Source organism: Ursus arctos, unplaced genomic scaffold (genome assembly GCF_023065955.2).
Source record: "Ursus arctos isolate Adak ecotype North America unplaced genomic scaffold, UrsArc2.0 scaffold_18, whole genome shotgun sequence".
Classification (NCBI taxonomy): Eukaryota; Metazoa; Chordata; class Mammalia; order Carnivora; family Ursidae; genus Ursus; species Ursus arctos.
The window spans coordinates 49,747,584-49,770,292 of record NW_026622852.1 but is presented as its reverse complement, the minus strand read 5'-3'; the positions used below and the strand labels follow the sequence as shown (position 1 = coordinate 49,770,292).

Here is a 22,709-nt window from a genome sequence, read left to right as displayed (position 1 = left end):
TGAAAAATGAGGCTGCCACGGGGCCCTGGACAGCTTACCGCGAGTCTTAATGTTCATCTGAAAAGTAGGGATAGCTTTTTACCCTGTAAGCAAAGCAGTCAACTAATGTGAGTGTTGATGTTTGGAGGGCAGAATAAACTTGTAAGGAGGCAATCTCGTCCCTTCTCTGTGGTTCTCAGCCCATAGTGAGCACTTACGAAATGTTGGTGAGTAGATCGAGAGGTTTGTGGGCTAGCCCCTGGTGGCTTGGAAAACTCAATAGCAAGAGGAGTTTGAGGCTTCTAGGTATGTTCAGTGGGGGGGACCCAGGATGCTGCCACCTGAGACCATTTTCAACCGTTGGAGTCTTCTAACCAGCTCAACTCCTCCCTCCTGCTGGGAGGAATCTTAAAACGTTTACTAAAGTACCAGATTCTGTCCTAGAGACTGCTGTTTGAGAGAACAAGCATCAACTAGTATTACTAAGCGCTTACCAGGTGCCAATCATTTTGTTGGGTGCTGGTCATCATGCGGTGGTGAGCCAAATGGATGAGCCCCTGAAGGGGCCTGCACCCCAGTAGAGGAAGGCAGGCAGGCAGAGGGGTGCTGGGGCTCCGTGACAAGGGCTCTGTGGAGGTCTCACCGAGGGTGTCTGATGACAAGGAGGCTGACAGTGTAGTGCCATGGGAACATGGCTGTGGACACGGCCAGTGCTGTTCCCTCTGCCCCTTACCTCACCTCTCTGAGCCTCTTTTTCTCCAGGTACATTAAATGAAGGTAATAACATGCACTTTGCAGAGTTTGGTAAGAGTTAAATGAGATAAAGTATAAAACACCAGTAGGCTTCTGGTTTATATTCTATTATTATATATTCTATATTATAATTGTCCATTTCTAAGATGTTAGCAGACTCTGGCTTTAGCAGCCATCGGGATGGTCCAGCCCCAACACTAGGCTATGCAGTTCTCTTGGATGAATTAGGAAAAGGCATCTCCTTCCTCCCACCGCCACCACCTCTGACCCAGGCATGTGGCTTAACAGATTTGAGCCCCAGCTGGCTGGCTGGGTGTCCTTGGGCAGTGCACATCTGCACGATCATATGCAGTGCCTCAGAGGGCAGCTAATAAGTTGATCCCTTATATATGTCTTTTGCCCTGGAATAATATGTTGTCCTTCACCCCATAAGTATTCCAGTTTTGACCACAAATTGTAAGGTCTTTCTAATTAACCGAGGCCAGGTGGGATAAAGACAACAGTTCTGAGGTTCTAGACTCTAAGGGGATGAGCTTTGATATTTGAGAGGAGAAAAGGGTTGAATAAGATTGGGAGTGGTGGGTGAGCAGGAGAAAAACGGAGGGGGATTCCAGTAATGGGTAAATAACATGATTAAAAATTAAAAACTCAGGCTACACATAATCTCATACTTCTACAGTCTTTGGAGAGTTGCTCCCAGATGGTGGACTTTTCCTTTCTCTATATTTACCTATCCCTTCTTCCCCATACAGACATGCGCACCCAGTTAAGCACGCCCCCCTTACCCTCTCCATTACTGTGCTAGTGGAATAATGATGTATGGCCAGAGTCTCTGAGCCTTGACTCACTAACTGGGTTTCTATGGGAAATGGGACCCAACCGAAAGTGTGACCTTTCTACTTAATATTTAAGGGAAATGTTCACATGTTAACACTTGGCCATACACCATATTCCATACCCAAGAATGACAAGGTCCAAAAGAGAGATGGGCAAGTAGCTTTTGGAAAATGAAAGGGGATGGATTGAATATGAGTGTCGTAAGGGCCTAGCTGTACATCAGAGTACCTGGGGGCCAGAGCTTTAGACTGCAGCTTCTACTGTTTAAAAAAAGAAAAGAAAAGAAAATATAAGAAAAAAAAATAATGTTGGAGTGTAAAGATCTCTCTTCCTAGCTATGTGACCTGAGCGTGTTAACTTACAGCTTCATCTCTGTGAAACCCTTCCACTCCTGGGACTTGGGGATGACTGTAAAGCTCATAGAGTTTTTGTGACAGTTAAAAGGCCTCAGAAATGTGAACCACCTAGCACTGGGCCTGCCACAAAATGAGCCTTTGTCAAAGCCTTTGTCACTGTTCTTCCTCATGCCCCTTCCCCAGACAGGGCCAGTGGAAGTCTCTGTGTCCTCGTGGTGCTTCAATGATTTTTTTTCTCTTGGAATTTTTTTATTTGCAGAAAGTCAGAAACATGGCCCTAGATGATGTCGTGATCCTCAATGTGGACACCAACACCCTGGAAACTCCTTTTGATGACCTCCAGAGCCTCCCGAATGATGTGGTGGGTAATGAACTCTTGAGGTCCGACTCCTGCGAGTTGGGGGAGGGGATGTGGATGTGACTTTAGAGAAAGGAAAGAAGGGGAGACCACTGTGGTTGTCCTGTGGCCTAAGAACTGCGGTTTGTATTTCTGCTGTCTCTGCCACCTTTGTCTCAGTGGAGAAAGTTGGAGGATAGTTCATTTCTTTAGTCTTGCTTTGCTCTCATAACTTGCATCTGGAGGGCTGTGAAGTGATCCGTGGGTCTAGTCAGCTCCTCTTTCTGTGGGAGTCTGGGGGTCTTGCCATCCCTCTCCAGCACATTGCCATGTCCAGAGAATCAGACAGCTTCCCCTGGACAACCCCACTGAAGGGGGTCCAGAGGGCTTTCCATGTGAGCGATATGGGGCACTTCAAGTCTGTATTTCTCTCCTGGACCATCATCAAGCAGCCGTTTTCCCATGTAGAAGGTATCTGCTGACAGTGCTCTGAATGTGGCTCCATGTCCCATAAATCTTTGTTACCTTTGGTCTAGACAGATAGCGAGCTCACTTTAGCAAAAACAACTGGCTGTCACATTTGCCACGCTAACACCAGACCACACACCAGTCTCACTGTTGCTACTCGGGCTGCCTCATGGGCAGCTGTTGGAAGTAGTAGACCCAGTCTCCCCCTTGTCCATATGAATGAAGAGGATTGGGGCTCCCTGGGAAATATGGTTTTGATGTTTCTGGTTTGACCTCTGTGGCTCTGTCTGCTAGAAGATCTATAAAGTTATTCTGGCTTCCAGACTGAAAGGAGTAGATGTTCCTGGCCACGTGTGCTGACGTGGAATTGGGTTTGTGTTGCTGGGTTTATGTCATGACAGGTGGAACTCCATTATTGCCAGGAGTCCCAACGGCACTTTGGGGTTAGCTTTCTGGAAGAGATTGCTGTTTGTTGATGAATGGCTTGCAACATGGTTTCCAATTCCTCCACTCTTAACTCAGTGTAACTTTTGGGGGAGTCATTTGTGCTATATAAAGATGTTCCATTTGTAGCCTAATTAAACAATGGCTGCCATTAACTGACTTCCTCTGAGCTGAGCACTGTGCTAAGAGCTCATTATTGGCCTCTCATTTCCCTTTCACACTGCTCTGAGGAAGGTATTTGCCTTATTCCCACTTTACTCACAGAGCTAGAAAGAGGAGGAGCCAGGAGGCCAACCCAACTCCATCGCTCCTGAGAGCCACTGGGCCCCCACTGCCTCTCTAGGGGCCTGCTGCATTCAGGATCGCATTCAGTTAGCATCAGAGCCCAATGGAGGAGGTGTTCTCTCTCCTTTTCACAGGGGAAAAGAGCTTCAGAGAGCACATGCCTTGCCTGAGGTCATCCGGCTGGCTGGGGCAGAGCTGAGATTCAGCAACACCAAAGCCCACGCTGCCTCCTCTCCTTGTACACTGCCACCCTTCTGCAGCAGAGAGATGGCAAAAGCAGGAAAAAATGAAAGCATCAGACACTGTGAAGTTTGCTATTCATGTCAGGATAGGGTATGTGCTTGGGATCTTAGGGTCTCCTGACCGTAGTTGGAGTTCTGTTGGTCCAGAGAATATGTGGTTTCCACCCTGATCCCTTTCAGTGGAAGAGCTTTTCTTTTTTTTTTTTTTTTTGAAAATATTTTTTTAAATTTTTTAATTTTTTAATTTTATTTATTTATTTATTTATTTATTTATTTATTTATTTATTTATATTATGTTAGTCACCATACAGTACATCCCTAGTTTTGGGTGCCAGAGGTATGGACCTTGCAGCTCCTGAGTGAATATGGTAAGTGAGCCCAGGAATGACCAGGAGCCCAGGGACAGCCCAGAATCAGTGACTGGTGGTTAAGAAATCATGCAGTAGTAGATGGACTGGTCCCATCTGCAGTGCTCTGACCCAGTGCTGGGCATTAAGCAGCAAAGATAAAACAGATCTAGTCCTTTCTTTCAAAGAGGAAAGTAGGGAAAAACAAATATGTAAATTACATCTGTATCACGATATAGCATAATAGGGGCCACAAGGGAAATAGGAAATCAGGCACAGAAGGGCCCTGGGGATGACAAAATTTGGGAGACAGGTAATAGAGGCTTCCTAAAGGTGGCACATTTCACCTGCTTTGTTTGTTTGTTTGTTTGTTTGTTTAGAGAGAGAGAGCATTCATCTAAGCACGTGTGTGCTAGAGCATACGCAAGTGGGGGGGGGGGAGAAAGAATCTTAAGCTGGCTGCATGCCCGGCACGGAGCCTGATGTGGGGCTCAATCTCACGACCCTGAGATCCTGACCTGAGCCCAGATCAAGTGTGAAACACTGAACTGACTGAGCCACCCAAGTGTCCCCCTCAAGATGCTTTTTAAATGATCAGTGAAGTGATCTCAGGGACCAAAGGAATGTGAGCAAGTTATTTTTTGTCTCTGAGCTTAGTCTCCCATCTTGGAAAGAGGAGTGTGAACCCTGTAGTTAGGATTGCTGTAACAAATAAATGAGATGGTTATGTTCCTCAGATGTTTAGGACAGTGCTCACACATTGTCAGTGTTCAATAAAAGGGACCTGCATTTGTTTTTCATAAAATTGTTGTTAGTAGTTACAGCCAGAGTTAGAGGACAGTTAGTTCCATAACAGTCCGCAGCCTACATGAAAAGGGCCTCTTCATTTGCAGGTTGGTTTTTGGCAGGGTGGGGAATGATCTACAATGTTCCAGCACAGGGCTCTAGACCCATTAAAGACTCTAAAGATAAGGTAATGCGGAGGGCATGTGGTCTGTAAGGTATTTGTGCTTCAGGGCAGTGCGCAGGTGTGATCCTATAAGGGTTTGTGAGCTATCAAATCCTGGAGAGGAGAAATCTCATCCTGTGCATCTGTGTGTCCCCTGCATTGAGCACAGGGCCGGGTACTTTTAGGGTATGCATCTAACACATTCTGCTTCTTAAACTATTTGTCAGATCCTCTTCTCTGGCTCTCCCTACAGCACCTAATCCAAGTCCCAATCTTAATTTCTCTCCTGCGCTATCATCGGCAGCCTCCGAACTTGGTCTTCAGACTGCAGCCCTTCCTCCTCTTGCACCAGAGCGACCTTTCCAAAAATAAATCTAACTATATTTCCCCCTTAAACCTCTCCATCAATGAACATAATTAAAAAACTTAAAAAAAAAAAAAAACTTTGAAAGACAAAATATCCTCCCCGAACTTCCCAGTGCCTATAGCTTAGAGGCAAATTCCTTGTGTTGGCTTTGAAATCAGACAGATTGTATGTTTAAATCCTGGCTTCTTCGCTTATTAGCCATGTGATTTCAGTCAAAATTCCTTAAGCTCTCTGAGCCTTAGTTTCCTCATAGGTTGTTGTGGGAATTGAATGTAATGTATATAATATGTGTAAAACATATATCCTACGAGTACGATAGATGGTAGTTAGTGGTAATGATTTATGGATGTAAATGATGATGAACATGGCATTCAGGGTCCTCCTTCAGGTTCTGACCCTCCTGTTTTTTTCCATAGCTTTAGCTCACTCCCCTCCCTGCTCCAAACCCTATATTATTGGTATTTGGAACTGATACTAGTTCTCCAAGTTATTTTATAACTTCAAACTTTGCATACAGAAGTTTCTTTTTCCCAAATGTCCTATGCCACCTGTCAATCTCTTACTCATTCTTCAAGACTTACTCTAAATGTGAGGCTATAGAAACCTTCCCCAGGCACCTGGCTGGCTCAGTCAGTAGAGCATGTGACTCTTAATCTCAGCGTCGTGAGTTCAAGCCCCATGTTGGGTGTGAAGCCTACTTTAAAAATAAATAAAGATAGATAGATAGGTAGAAAAAAAAACCTTCCCTGACCTCTCCAAGTAATTTGTACCTTTCTCTGTGTCGTCAGAGCTCCTTGTATTGATTGTGTAATTATACTTGTCACCCAGCAATATAATTTATTATACATTTCTGGCTTTCCCTTTTAATTGTCAGGTCTGTGAGGGCAGGGATTAAGTTTTATTCATCTTTGTTTCGCAGAGATGTAGCAGACACTGAATAGATAGATGGAAGGGTGGAAGGGACATATGGATTAGGTTATTTTGGTAGATGAAATCTTGCAAAACATGGCACCCATGCTGGAAATTTTATTAAAAGAGGCCTTTGTTCTGCTTCTAGCCATGATGGAATAATTGGAACTGGCTTTATCCTCCCACCATTAACAACTAGAACTCTGGACAAATATAAAAACAACAGTTTTCACATGTTAGACAACAGGCAGTTCAGGACTTTGATTCCTGAGAGAAAGGAAGCAAGTGAGGGGAGGCCTACCATCTCCCCTGGCTTTTTGCCTTGAGGCATTTCTGAACCATGGTGCCAGGAGGGGGGTCCCCAGCAAAGCACAACAGTCTTGCTGAGTTAATAGGTCAGAGATCTGAGGGAGAGGTGGTTTACATTTGTGGGTCAGAGTACCAGCCTGGAAGCCACTCATCAAAAGAGCTCCAGAAATCGGAATCAGGTCCTCTGGACTAATGTGCTGAAGACTGGCCTGCCCATGTGTAGGGTGGAGCTCACACAGACTAGGAGACATTGAAATTCTGACTAGCCAGAGTAAAGACATCTTCTTGATCACTCAGGGCAATTGTTAGAGACTGCAGGAGGCCATGCCTTTATACTCTAAATTAGCTCTAGAGTAAAGATTATTTTAGCCTTGCCCTAACAAAGCTTAAAAGCAAGCTTTGAGGAGCTCAAGAGAGGGCTTCAGGGATGCTGGCAATATGCTGGGGTTTTGTTGTTGTTGTTGTTTTTTAATCTGAGTACCAGTTACTGGTATTAGGCAATAATTCATAAAGCTGAACACCAATGTTATGTGTACTTTATGTTTTTAAACTTCAATAAAAGTTTTAAGCAAAACTATTTCTTTAAAAAGAAAAGGCCTGATATGCAAGAAATTTAACTTTCTGTCAAAATAAACTTCAACCCTCTTTAAAAGAAGACAAATAGAGGTGCCTGGCTGACTCACTCAGTGGAGCATGTGACTCTTAATCTCGGGGTTGTGAGTTTGAGCCCCACATTGGGTGTAGAGATCACTTAAAAAAATTAAAAATCTTAAAAAAAAAAAATCCACACCCAACAGTGTAACATTCGCAGTATCTGCCATCCTATTGTAAAAGTATGAGAAACGTTGAGAATTAGAAAAATGTAACCCATAACCAAGAGAAAAACTAGTTAATACAAACAAGCTTGGAAATGACAGATATGGTGGAATTAGCAGACAAAGATCTTAAGATACAAAGATTATAAATATGCTCATGAATTTAGAGGAAGACCCAAACTAAATGAGAAGAAAAATAGGATATACAAAAAGACTGAAAAGGAACCTGTAAAGGTGGAAAATATCATACCTGAAATGAATATTTCACTGAGGTTTAAGAGGATATTAGACACCACCACATAAAAGATCAGTGAACTTGAAAACATAGCAATGAAAATCAGCCAGTATGAACAGAAAGGGAAAAGACAGGAAAAGGTTAATGGAACCTCAAGGACCCATAGCACAATCTCAAGAGGACTAAAACACTTATCATCCTAGAAGGAAAAGAAAGTAGGGAAAGACAGAAAAAAGTGTTTTAAAGATTATAGCTTTTTTTTTTTTTTTTACTTATGATGAAAATTGTAAACTCAGGGTTCAAAGAAGCTCAACAAACAGCAAGCATAGTAGATCCAAACAAAACCACACAGAAGCCTCGAATGATAATTACTCAAGACCAGTAATAAATAAGAAAGGCTTGAAATAAGCTGGAGAAAAAAGACACGTTATATAAAAGAAAGAAATAATGACTGAAGACTTCTTATAAGAAGCCACATAAGCCAGGAGATAATGGAATGACATTTTAAGAGTAATGAAGGAAAATTTTTGTCAACCTGTAAATCTATATCGTTCAACAGGATGAAAATATCCTTTAAGAAAAAGGCAAAATTAAGACCTGTTCAGACAAAAAAAAAGTGAGAGAAAATCATTGTCAGCAGACACTATAATAAATGTTAAAGACGTTCTTCAGATAGAAGAAAAATGAAACCATAGAGAAACTCGAACAGTAAGGGAGGGAAGAGTGCCAGAAATAGTTAGTACGTAGGTAAATATAATAGACTTCTTTTCTCATTTTTAGTTTCTCTAAAAGGCAACTGAGTATTTAAAGTAAAAATAGTACCAGTGTATTGTGTGTTGTAACATGGGTAGAAGTAAAATGTATGTCAACGGTAGCACAGAGGACAGGGTGGGGATGGAGAAAGGAAGTATACTGTCTTAAGGTTCTTAAATTCTTTGAAAACTGATATAACATTATTTGAAGCTAGATTATTAAGTTAAAGCTGTATATTGTAACTCTTACAGGAGTCACTAAGGGAAAAAAACATGCAGCTAGTAAGCCAATATTAAAGATCCAAAACATCTGTGGGAGGGGAAAGGATAAAGGAACCAAACACAGATGGAGTAGAAAAGTTAGCAAGATGATAGATTTACCCAACTATATATTGATTATTACATTAAACATATGTTGTATAAATACTCTAATTAAAGGAGAGTAATAAATTACATAAATAATCAGGACCCAATTGTATGCTGTCCACAAGAATTTCTTTTTTTTTTTTTTTTAAAGATTTTATTATTTATTTATTGGACAGAGATAGAGACAGCCAGCGAGAGAGGGAACACAAGCAGGGGGAGTGGGAGAGGAAGAAGCAGGCTCATAGCAGAAGAGCCTGATATGGGGCTCGATCCCATAACGCTGGGATCACGCCCTGAGCCGAAGGCAGACGCTTAACCGCTGTGCCACCCAGGCGCCCCTGTCCACAAGAATTTCATTTTAAAGAGTCAGATAGATGAAAAGTAAAAGGATGGAGAAGATCCACTGTGCATACACCAATCAAAAGAGAATGGATGGAGGACAAGAGGCAAATCTTCCTTATAAAGGAATTCCAAGTAATATCTGTAGATACCCTCCTCTCTAGGAGAAGGAGCTTAATCCCCCTCATCCCACCCCCTGCAACACACACACACACTCGAGCATGGGCTGGACTTTAGTGACTCACTTCCAAGAAATGGAGCCGGGAAAGGGAAAAAGTGTAACTTGAGTGGACAAATGTCAAACGCTACTTCAACATAGCGATCAAGTTTAACGTCACCGGTGATGTCGTGTGGCTATCATGTAACCTTGATACAGTGAGGATACATGACCTCTCTGATATTCTTTCCAAAAACCCAATCAAATAATGACAAAAACTTCAGTTAAACTCAAATTGAGGGACATTCTATAACATACCTGCTGATTCTTTTTCAAAACTGTCAAGGTCCTAAGAAAAAACATAGGAAAGACTAAGGTACTGTCACAGGCCAGAGGAGACTAAAGAGAAATGACAAGCTGAACACAAGGTGGAACTCTGGATTAGATACTGGGATAGGAAAAGGACATTAATGGAAAAATCGGTGAAATCACGATAAAGTTTGGAGGTGAGTTAATAATGTGCCAGTGTTGGCTTCTTAGTTTTGACAAATGTGCTGCGGTAGCATAAGACCTATTAGGTTAAACTGAAACTGAGTGTGGAGTATATGGGCACTGTCTGTAGTATCTTTGCAACTTTTCTGGAAGTCTAAAAATATTCCAAAATAAATAGGATATTTTTTAAAAGGAAAGAGAAAAGCAAATAAGGGAATAATTATAAAGAACTTGGTGCCTATAATTTTGATAAATTAGGTAAAATAAACTCTTTGAAATATACAAATTACGAAAGTTACAGAAAAAGAAAATAGAAAAATAGCACTATTTCTATTAAGTAAATTTGAATTTGTAATTAAAAGTCCTACAGAAGAAATTCCAGTTCCAGATAGTTTAATTAATTCTATCATGCACTGAAGGAAGAACAGATACCATCTTACACTAACTTTTTGAAAAAATAAAGGGGAAAAAAGACAAAACAAAGGGGAAAAGAACACTTCCCACCTTACTTTATGAAGTTAGCATTACCCTGACATGAAAACCAAATGAAGAATTTACAAGAAAACAAAACTTACTGGCCAATATACCTCATAAATATAAATGTAAAAATCTTTAATAAAGGGGCGCCTGGGTGGCACAGCGGTTAAGCGTCTGCCTTCGGCTCAGGGCGTGATCCTGGCGTTATGGGATCGAGCCCCACAACAGGCTCCTCCACTATGAGCCTGCTTCTTCCTCTCCCACTCCCCCTGCTTGTGTTCCCTCTCTCACTGGCTGTCTCTATCTCTGTCAAAAAAAAAAAAAAAGCTTAAAAAAAAATCTTTAATAAAATATTAACAAATTGAATCCAGTATATAAAGAGGCTAATATATCGTGACCAAATGAATACAGATTGGCTAAATATTTGAAAATCAACCTGGTTGACCATATCAAAAGACTAAAAAAGAAAAACAATTATCGAAACATACAAATTATTTTAGGAAAAACTCAGCACCTATCATGATTAAGAGATCTTCACAAACTAGGTATCCTTATTGTGATCAAGAGCATCTAGAAGAAACCTACAGCTAGCGTCTTACTTAACGGTGAAAGAATAGAGTGCTTTTCCTCTCAGAATGAGAACCAAAAAAGGGATGTCTGCTCTTCCCATTTCTATCTGGCTTGTACGGGCAGTTCTAACCAGTTCGCTGAGACAAGGAAAAGAAAAACCCTAAATATTAGAAAGGAGGAAGTAAAATCGTCTTCATTCAGACATGATCATGTATATGGAAAATCCTAAGGAGTGTCATAAATGAGTTTAGCAAGCATGCAGGATAAGGTCAGTATATAAGTCAAATATATTTCTATATACCAGTAATAAGCAGTTGGAAAATGAAAAATTTAAAGTGCCAGTTAAAATAGCATATAAAACACAAAATATTTAGGAATACATGTAACAAAATATATGTAAGATTTGTATACCAAAAGCTATAAAATATTTCTAAGAAAAAATTTAAAAGACCTAAACAAATGGAGAGATATTCCATGTTTTGGATTGGAAGACTCAACATTTTAAAGATGTTAATTTTCCCTGAATTGATCTATAGATTCAATATATTCCCAACCCAAATTCCAGATGGCTTACAAAAAAAAAAAAAAACTTGACAAGCTAATTCTGAAATGTATATGAATATGCGAAAGATCTGGAATAGCCAAAACAATGTTGAAAAGGAACAAAGTTGTAGGACTTGTATTACCTACTTTCAAGACTTACTATGAAGTTATAATAAATGTACATAGTATAGATATATAGTTCAATAGAACAGAACAAATATTTCAGAATTAGGCCTACACATAAATGGCTAATTGATCTCCAACAAATATGCCAAAGTGATTCAGTGGAGAAATGATAGGTTTTTTTTTTTTTCAATAAATGCTACTGGAACAACTGGATGTCCATATAAAAAACAAAATGAATCTCGACTTTTACCTCATGTAAATATTAGCTCAAAACAGATTATGGACCAAAACCTAGAAGCAGAAACTATAAAATAAGTAAAAGAAAATAGAGAAGAAAATCTTCATGAACTTGGGGTAGGTGAAGATTTCTTAGGTTAGACACAAAAGACACACATCATAAAAGAAAAAGTGATCAGTTAAACCTCATAAAAATAAAAGCTTGTCTTCTTCAAAAGACACCATTGAAAAAATGAAGAAGCAGGCCATAGACTGAGATATTCTCCATATGTATATATGAAAAAGGGTTTTCTTCCAGAATATACAAAGAACCCTTAAACTCAGTAATGAGACACACCAATTAAAAAGTACTGAGAGATTGAAGACACACCTAACAGCTTAAGATACTCAACTGGCCAGTGAACACATGAAAGCATGGTCCTTGAAGGAGCAGATCAGTAACACCATGAGCGTACAGCCGTATACGTACTGGTATGACTAAAATAAAATGACTGCATTTCTTTTTTTTTTTAATGTTTTTTTATTATATTATGTTAGTCACCATACAATTCATCCCCGGTTTCCGATGTAAAGTTCCATGATTCATTAGTTGCGTATAACACCCAGTGCACCATGCAATACGTGCCCTCCTTACTACCCATCACCAGTCTATCCCATTCCCCCACCCCCCTCCCCTCTGAGGCCCTCAGTTTGTTTCTCATAGTCCATAGTCTCTCATGCTGCATTCCCCCTTCTGATTACCCACCTTTCTTTATCCCTTTCTTCCCCTACCAATCTTCCTAGTTCTTATGTTCCATAGATGAGAGAAACCATATGATAATTGTCTTTCTCTGCTTGACTTATTTCACTTAGCATTATCTCCTCCAGTGCCGTCCATGTTGCAGCAAATGTTGAGAACTCGTTCTTTCTGATGGCTGAGTAATATTCCATTGTATATAAGGACCACAACTTCTTAATCCAGTCATCTGTTGAAGGGCATCTCGGATCCTTCCACGATTTGGCTATTGTGGACAATGCTGCTATGAACATTGGGGTGCATATGGCCCTTCTCTTCACTACGAAAATGACTGCATTTCTTATAAATGTATATCTTAAACATATGTTTACTCTTTGACAAAAGTATTTCGCTCCTGGGTATCCACCCAAGAAAATTAAAACTTACGTGCACACAAATACATGTATGTAAATGTTTTTAGCAGGTTTTTTCATAATCACCAAAAGCTGGAAGCAACCCAAGTGTCCTTCAGCTGGTGAATGTATAAACAAAGGAATACTACTCAGCAACAGAAAGAAACAACTGACCTGTCCAACAGCATGGGTGAATCTGAAATACCTTACACTGAGCAAAAGAAGCCAGACATAAGAGAATGTACTGTAAGACTTTATTTATGTAAAATTCTAGAAGAGAGAAAGCTGGTCTTTGGTGGATGAAAGCAGATCCGTGGTTGCCTTGGGCTGGGATGGGGAAGACAGGGAATGACTGACAAGGGTGACAAGGGCAGCAAGGAACATTTTGGGGTGAAGGAAGCATTCTGTTTCTTGATTGTGGCAGTGGTTACACAGGTGCCATACATTTGTCAGAACTCCTCAGACTGTGTTTTGTAACCATTCTATCATATATCAGTTATGACTCAAGTCAATTTTTAAGAAGAAGAGGACTTGGAAATGAATCTTAAAAGGAGGCTCCAATATTGAGTAACTTTCAGAATAGCGCTGTTGATTTTCATGTGATTTATGAACATGGGTAAAGGGGTGACTTTGGACATAGGTGGTCTGGCTTTCTACTAGATACCTAAACAGTTTGGTTTCAACTTCTGTAATCTTAATCTCAGTCATCTTTTTCTACCTTAAAAAAACAAAACAAAGCAGATGGACAAGGTTAATACTGTTGTATTTTGTTGGGTTCCATGAGACTTGCAGATGTAACATTTTTTACTGACAATATTGTTCCTCGGCTGTGGATTTTGGAGGAGGAATGTTGCAAGAATAGTCCATCTCTGATTGATCTCTATGCCTGTGAATAGACTTCATGTTTATCTTAAGGCCACGTGGATGCAGAGAACAACAACATAACGTCCCCTCCCTCCACAGCCCTTTAACTAAGCATTCTTCACCGGTTTCTCTCCTAAGTTTTAAATAACATCTCTTATTCCTTCAGGAGTATTAGGTGTAGGGGCACCTGGGTGGCTCAGTCAATTAAGCGTCTTACTCTTGATTTCAGCTCAGGTCATGATCTCAGGGTTGTGAGATCAAACATGCTTCAGGTGCTTAAGATTCTCTTTCTCCCTCTCTCTCTGCTCCTACTCGCCCCCTTATAATAATAATAATAATAATAATAATAATAATAATAATAATAATAATAATAATAATATAAATTCTTATTTAAAAAGGAGTATTAAGTGTAAGCTGCTTGGCCAGTACACAGATTGTAGGGCTTTTAAAAAGCTCGATAAAAGGAAGCTCAAACTCTTACAGGCTTCCAGTGATGTGGACATACCACATGTTATTACTGGGGAACAAGATTTCCCATGGCTCAGTTAGGGTCCTTTTTAATATTCGTTGGCCTGGAATTGGTAGGCTTTTGTGTATGCACGTATATGTGGAAGCCTTTACTGTCTGCTTACTCTTTGCTTTTCTTACTTCATGCTTTCTATAGGCTGCGTGGTGCTCTTTTATAACACACTTTCTTATGTGAGGATATATGTAATGGGACTTTCAGTTTATTCTTTTTTGGCCCAATAATTTGACTTCTAAGATTTTTTTTTTCTGGCAAATGCTTCTAGATGGAGAAAGCCACCTAACCAGATAGCATTGTTTATGTTACGTTAACAGAGATCGGAAGCAGCCTTAATATCTAAAATTAAGGGGAGTAGTTAAGGTAATCTAACTTATTGCTATTCAGTGTACCCTACAGTCATTAAAAATGATGGTTATGAAGATTATGGGCAACACAGGAAATGCCAAAGATACAATTTAGTGAGGAAAGCAGAATATTAAGTGATACATCCACTATGAGAATAATGAAGAAAAACAGCCAGATACACAGAAGTAAAAGATTTTTAAAATACCTTCCAAATTGCTAGCAGTAGTGTATTAAGATAGTAAGGTTATGGGTTAGCATTTTTTCTCATATTTTCCAAATTTTCTATAATATGACTATTACCAGTTTTATGATGGAAAAATCATCTTTCCTCCTGTCATCTGAACCACTGGAATGCTTTGGCTTTGGGCTTCGTGGTTTGTATGTCTTCAGGTGTCTACCTGTCACCAGTCATTTATTCCTCATACTTTGAAGTAATTGTAGGTCTCTGTTCTGTGTTAGCCACTCTCCCTGACAGTGTCCACTCCGTAACTTGTACATTTCATGCAGAGAGAGAAGGAGCATCGTGATCCAGTGGGCCTTGCCCCGAGTGTGTGTATATGATTTGTCAACAATCAAGTATTTTATGGGAGTTTATGGGACTTCATTAAAGATGCTGGAGCAGGAGCACTGTGGGACATCAGAAGAGACCTCAGCAATAAACCGCAACTCCAAGCTTTGGAATGCAGTAAATGTTTAAGAGACTTCCTTCCTTTCATTACTGAATTTTACTTTACTTTTATACCAGTAAAGAGTTGTGTTTTATTGGTTGAAATTTCTTGATTCCGTTTCCCCAGGTCTGTTTAAAAGCTACATTTTATCTTTGAGGATGTTTGGCTCGTGGTAGAGGAAGTGCTGCCAGCGAATTCAATTAACTGGCAGAGCTCACAGATATTGTACACGGATTTCTTTTTTTCTTCTTTTTCACAACTGCTACATAAACACAGCTGGGTTTAATATTTGTCGTAACAAAGATTTAACTTGAATCATTTTACTCCGGGTAATTAATGCTTGGAATCTCGGCTACTTTTTCGTCCGTCCGCTTGTAATCCTCTGCATTTCTTTACTCTGGCTATCTAGATAATGAAGTGTGCTCCTCTAGGTCTTTGCCCTGCCTTAAAACTGCTTAATATTTGGCCGTTCCCACTAGAGAGCAGATGCTTTTCTTTGCAAGAATTGAATTTCTGTCAGCTCTTTTATGCATCATGTGTTTGGAACTGTAAGTGGATCAAGTTGTTCATCACAGCAGGGACACTGTGAAACACATCTATTATACACACTTCCCACCCCCCCCTTCCTGTTTTTTTCTCCCCCGAGGAGGTGGAGATGCCCAGATCCCGTTGGGAGATATCTCACTCTGTGTAGCTGTATCCATGTGATCCTCCGTGGATCCGGCCTGGCTGCATCCCTAAGCATGGAAATCTATATCCATTCAGCCCAGGATTGTTGCTGAGACAAATCCCGCTTTTATCTTTGTAAACACCACGCACTTCATTAACTCCCAAATACACACCGAGTTTGGGTCACTAAATAAACCCACCAGGCTTAGCATAATGAGTGACATTTCAGTAATTGATGCCCTAGAAAATGTTAATTGTGAGTCCATTATTCTTTTTTATGCTACAATAATGGCTAGGGTAGTTTTGGCTTTGGAGTTGAGTTGTGTGGAAGAATAGTCACCATCTATTAGGCTCCTACTATGTGCCAGGCACTGTGCTAGAGGCTTTGAAAATCTTGACATTTAATCTACATAACAATTCTGAAACAAATGTCTTGAGGGGGTGGTACCTTACCCCATTTTTTTATAGATGAAGAGAAGAGGTTAAGTAACTTGCCTAAATGCCTCCAGCAAATAGGCAGCCTCTGAGGCAGAATTTGAACCCAGACTAAATCAACACACTTCTGGGTATTGTACCTTCATGTCCAGGGTTTGCTAGACATACGTTCATTCGTTGGTCAGTCAATGCACTGATTCATTCCACATGTATATTACATGCTGCCATCGCTCCATTTGAGGTGAAGTCCCAGGCCATTTGGCTTTTTCCAGCACCTCTGTATCCATCTAAATCTAAACTGCTGGTGATATTTGGACTTGTTTATTTAGTTTTGTTCTTTCTATCAGAGCTCAGTGTGAATATAATCCAACTTCCCCGAGCAACCTACCGTGTTCTTACAGTTTTCATTTTGCGAGTTTCAGTCCCTAGATTTAGCTTTGAGCTGATGGCTAAAAATTCCAAATCTGAGTAGTTTAGTTTGTCAACATCGCTTTGAAAAGCTGGAGTCTTGATGATGTTCCTGCTGTGACACGCTCGTCTTTTAGGTCTCAGTTAGTGGTGCTGAGGGCAAAAGTGCATTTTGGTGCATTTTTAATAGATATCATTCAGTTTGCAGGAGTCATTCTGGGACATTCACATTCTGACTGAAATAACCGCTGATCTATAGAATTAATTATAGTTAAATAGATAGATGGCTTTTGCCCATAAAGAACGTCATTAATCTCTTGATAAACATTTTTAGTTACGATTAACTTTAGTCTTTCTGTAAATACTTTTCATTAGAACCAGGCATTAGTGTCCTGGTTCATTAGAAATAGACCAGCCCCTTTTATTTTTGATTGGTAGTCCATTTTGTTGAAAGAGGTTGGCATTAAAAAAAAAAATTGGTGGAGGATATATTGTAAAAAAACAACAACAAAACATGAATAACTTCCCTCTTGCAAGTGCGTATCTGTTTTTTCAAAGGTAACTTACATTTGTATTTTGTGCCTTGTGTTTGCAAGAGAATGGTTCTTGGTTTATTCATGTTGACAACTGAAAAGCCTTAGACCTAATTAAAAGAATTTCCACGAGCACCTTTACTGAACCATTTCATTACGCGGCACTGCACAGATTGCATTGTGAAACATGGTGATAGTTTAAATCTGACCTTTAAACCTAAACTGCCAGAAGTATGGGGGAGAAAACCCTTCTTTGAAAATACTCCCGAGATGTATATGTATATATATATAGGCATACATGTATGCACATATTTGGTTAGAAATAATCCTTTTATTGAATGACCACCTGATAATATAAATACACATTTATTCTGAGCTCGGATCTTGCTTGTAGCCTCCTTGAGCTTGGGCAGGATTTTCAGCTGCATTAATCGTGTGTGTGTGTGTGTGTGTGTTGTGTAGTGTTAAAGCTAAATTGTTTTCTAGGGAAAACAAAGAAAATTTCACTTCTTCTGGGCAAAAAAAAAAAAAACGCTTGGAGGAAGAAGAGTATTACAAATAGGTAGAAAGATACAAAAGTTGTTGCTTCTGTGTTTCAGTTTCAAATGCCGAGATGCTTGGATTGAACACGCGGGGAGGGGCTGGAGTGCTTTAGTGAGTGCAAGACTCCTCCTGAGCTTTGTTTGGCAGAGAGTGGAAATGGGCCTTTTTGTTTTAAAATTGTACTTTTTTACTCCAAGAATGTCATCCTAAGGACTTGATAGTTTGTTCTTAAGATGCTCAACAAAGCCATTATGGCATATAGTGAAGTAGCCATTCACATAATGAAAATTGATCCTTTTGTCTAACAAAAACTGCTTGGATTGTAAGGCTTGCCTCTAACTTTCTGACTTAATGCTCAACCAGTGAGATGTCAGGAGAGACAGAGGGAGCAGAAACCTGGGCCCCTAGGGTCATAGCCAGCTCCAGCTTGGAGCTCCACATAACTAGCACAGTCCCCACTCCCCCATGGAGAACCAGGATCTTTGAGGGGAAAATGGGATGCAGAAGAAGCAATTAAAGCCAACTGAGGTCAAGGTACAACCATGTTCTCAAGAAAGAAACAGAAAAGCAAGAAATGAAAGGAAGCAATAATGGAGATATATTAAGTTGGGGAAGAAATAAACCAGTATCAAGGACAGATCTAATTTGCTGGTTTTAAGAAATCCTGGCAACAGTGAGAATCGATGAAATAGCACAGACTTTGGAGTAAGACAGACTTGGGCTTGACTTTGGCCTCTGCCCTTTGCTGTACTAGCTGTGTGACATGGGGCTGAGGCTCACTTTCCTTACCTGTATAGTGGGGATAATCATGCCTGTCTAGCCCAGTTCTGAATTTTAATACAACTGGGTATGAAAACACCTCCCATGACATTTGGTATCTAGTAGGGGGGTTGATAAGTACCAGTTCCTCCTCCTTTCTCCTAACGAATTCCTGGTTTTCCCAGAAACTGTTACTGTGAAAGACAGGGGGGTGGGATTGCCTTCACACATCAAGACTTTTTGCTTCAAACGGGAGGCAAGAACTAAGGGATTGGTAGATACACTGCCGTTTTTCACTGCCCTGTGAAGGTAGCAGAGGGAACCAATGTATACGTGTCCCTGGAAATGGGAAAACAAGGCAATAGTTTGTTCTCCGCTCTCCAGACCCAGACGTTCCCCAGGAGATCTTATAACAAAGCCTTGATATCTAGTTTATTCAGGAAAGGAAGAAGCACTTTGCCTTAGTCGTTACAGGCCATTTTTAAAGGGGGAAAGAAAGTATGATTCTCTTGCCTCCTCCCAGCTGCTGCTGGGTGACCGATTGGTCAAAAAAAATCTTTTAACTTCATTCCTGACACTGAACAGTTAATGCAAAAAGTGGGGTCCCCTGCACAGTCTAACTTGAATCAGACTTTTAAAAGAACTCTCTACTTGAGGTGTTTTGCCAGCGCTGAGGATGGTCATGGTTCCTGCCTTCCTAGAACATACAGTGTAATAGAAAAGAGATGTTTATGGGATTGTTGCCACACACGCCATCACACATTGCTGTGTGTCTCTGAAGGAGAGGTACCAGGAGAGTATACAACAGGGAACCTTGGTCTATTCTGAGGGGTCAGAGCCAGGAAGTGATTGTATTTGAGCCAAGACCTGGAGAGTGAGTAGTCGTTGTCCAGTATGGTAGCCACTATTCACATATGGCTATTTAAATTTTAATTGATTAAAATGGAATAAAATAAAACATTCAGTTCCTCGGTCACACTAGGTACATTTCCAGCGCTCACATGCAGCTGCCACAGCAGACAACACAGGTGATTAAATTATTGGCAGGAAGGCCTGTTGGACAGCACTGGGTTGCGGGCAAGGGGGTGATGGTGCTGGGAATGCTCCAGAGGAGTAGGCCTACCAGAGGTCTCAGGGTGCGAGGGAGGCCAGTGTGACGGGAGCCCAGATAGCGTGGCTAATGCCGTGGAGGGGATACAGAGCCTCAAATCTGAAAGAACCCAAGGCTGATCATTCGGGGCCTTGCAGGCCAGGCTGGGACTTTAGTCTCTTTCGTCCCAGCAGTGGGGAGGCTGCAAAAAGATCCTAACAATCAGAAGGGCACAGAACAGAAAGTGAAAGCATCCCTGCAGGGCCCGTGCTTTTCATGCTTGATCCATGGCATTTTAGATTTTTAGTGCACGTATAAACTTATAAGATAGATGAGTTTTTCAGTGATTCATGTGGTTTGTATTGCTCAGCAGCTAGCATTTTTGCCCCGGTCTGGCAATACTTTGTGGACATCTTTTCCTGTCAGAGGTGGATAGGTGAATAGCGGGCCGTCTTTCTCTCCACCTTCCCCCCACCCGCCACAAGTTGCAACCAAGTAATAAAGAAAGAAACCTCTATTGAGCACCAATAGTTGATCTTCATGCTTGTGGGGAGGAAGATACGTAAATACTGGTTATACAAAAAGCTAAATAGTAGGATGGTGATATATACCACTTGAGAGCCCCTTCTGAAGTAGTAACTATCTACCTTGTGGCTGGTCTGGGGGAGCCTAGTTGCAAGCTCTCCTGTGCTGGGTCCTGGTCATCCGCGGCTGTTCCCAACACGTTTCCAGCATGGGGCCGGCAAAGATTAGGCATCAACGGAAGGAATAAGCTAACGTGCCCTGAGAAAGAGCTATTTGTTCTGACAGAGGGCATCACAGAAACAGGCTTTTGGCTTGCTTTTTTTTTTTTTTTTTTTGGATAGAAGGATTTTGTTCAAGAGGGGGTAGTAAACAACATTTCAGGCTTTTAGGGATGGTTTGGAGGCCTCTGAAACTCAGAGGACAACATTGGAAATGGCGCTTGAACCGGGCCTCGAATGTTGTGCTAAGGAATTTGGACTTTATCATGTTAGCACTGCGGAGCCCCTGAAAATCTGGGGGGGCTGGAGTGATAGGATGCAGCCTCTTGTTTTAGAAAGACAAGTTCATGCAAAAGACAGATTAGACCAGGATGAAAATAGAAGAGCCGCCAGTTGAAAGATGGTTGCAGTAGTCTAGGGATAAGAGGAAACGTGAACGTCAAAGAACCAGGCAGCCCACTGCCTCCACTGTCCAGTTTACATCCATTGTATTTAATCCTCACAACGAACGGATGTTGCAGATACCAGAAGCTCAGGAAGGTTAAGAAAGTAGGTGGGCCAGGTTTCCGATCCTAGACTTAGGTGATTCAGTCTCTACCCTCCGCCACCTGCGGAGCGCATGGGGACAGGGAAGCGGGTGAAGTCAAGAGACTTTCAGTGAGCAGGTAAAACAGGAATGTGGGGTGGGGAATACTGCTTTTTTCGTTGCACCTGTTATGTTTGCACTTTTAACATGGGGCTAGTTGTCCGCTTTCACTGAGAGGTTTGTTTTCCTTGCAATTTTGGTTGCATCTAAGTGGTGGCTTTTTGCAGAAGGGGAACGGATGAGTATCAGTTTCTCTCCCCCACCCCCCATCCTTCCCAGCGGAGACCAGATTCTTCTAATGATCAGTCACGAAAGAACGTGATTCTAGACTTTCCTCCAAGCCGACAGGCTCAGCCGCTGGAAATGGCTCTCAGGATATCAGAACGTTCACTTGCCCATTCTTTCGTTCAGCAGCAAGTGCTGAATGGTTACACCAGCCAAGCCCTGCTGGCCCTTCTTGGAGCTCAGTCTAGCAGGAGAGGTGACAGCTGTAGCAGCTCACCAAAGACTCACCTAAATAGGCCACGGGGCCCCAACAGGGTGTCATTAACCCTGCCTTAGGGGTCGGGAAGGCTTGGTAGATGAGGGGACATCTGGATTCCCTCTCTCTCTTAACCCAAGGTAATCTTTAATTTGACTATTAAGGAAAAATACCTCGTTTAAATTCTTTATTATAAAAGGAACATGTGCATTTTAGTAAAGGATAATCAAAACAATCAAAAGTGCATAAAATAGAAAGTGAAAGCATCCCTGCATGGTAAAACTTTGATCCATGACATTTTAGATTTTTACTACATATATAAACATATATATATACACACACACACACGTATGTACATATAAATTTTTAAATGATTCATGCTGTATAGCTCTGTAACTTGCATTTTTCCTCCCATTTGCATTATTTTGTGGACATCTTTTCATGTCAGTTCAAGTACTGTCAGATACTTTTTCGCAGCTATGCAATATTTCATTGTGAGGGTGTAGTATAATTTACTTAATTGGCCCCCATTGATGGACACTTGGATGGTCTTTTGAAGGGTGAATAGATCTTCCACAAATAGAACAGGAAGGGACAAGAGATAAGGCTTTGCGAGTTGTTGGCCTGTGTATGGCTGGAGAGTAGTGTATGCTTCTAAATAGTAATTCACTGTCAGTCCAACATACGTTAAGTGGGGCTGAGGGAAGTGAGGCCAGTTGAGCAGAGCATCACCAGCTGCTCTGAGAGGTTGGGATGTTTTTCTGCAGGTGGTGATGGCTAAGGGTGGGGGCATTTATATGGTGGAGGGATTGAAATGACCAGATTCATATGTTTCTGAGATTACTGGGACAGTTATGAGTGGGTGGCATTGAGGGAACACTAAAGACAGCCTGTCTAGGAAGCTACTCCACCAATCTGGGCTAGAGAGGAGGGATGTAGCTGCATGGCACAGTGCCAAGGTCATGGGCACTGAGAGGGGAGGGTGGATTTGGGGTGGTGCTGATAAGATGTGGAGAATGGTGGTGAGTAGGGAAAGAGGATTATGGAACCTGACCTCCGAATCTGGCCTAGGAGATGAGCTGGGTGATGCTGCAGTGGCCAAGATGGGACACAGAAGAGGAGGCGGGGAGGATTCGAGAGAGGCTGGTGCATTCGGTACAGCATCCTTTTCCCTTTGTTTTCTGTCTTCCTCCTGATACCTCATTAAAGGAGGAAGCCATCTTCATCAGCATTTCTGTCG

General features: G+C 41.2%; 1 protein-coding gene across 9 annotated transcripts in view; it reads left to right on the top strand.

Moving 5' to 3' along the window:
- Positions 1-22,709, top strand: part of DENND1A (DENN domain containing 1A) — a 489,454-nt gene that overhangs the window by 308,398 nt on the left and 158,347 nt on the right. For all 9 annotated transcript variants that reach the window (XM_057313747.1, XM_044389585.3, XM_044389586.3 and 6 more), the window contains one exon: positions 2,185-2,286. In XM_057313747.1, the coding sequence (XP_057169730.1) occupies positions 2,185-2,286 (102 nt within the window). The remainder of the gene's footprint in view (positions 1-2,184; positions 2,287-22,709) is intronic.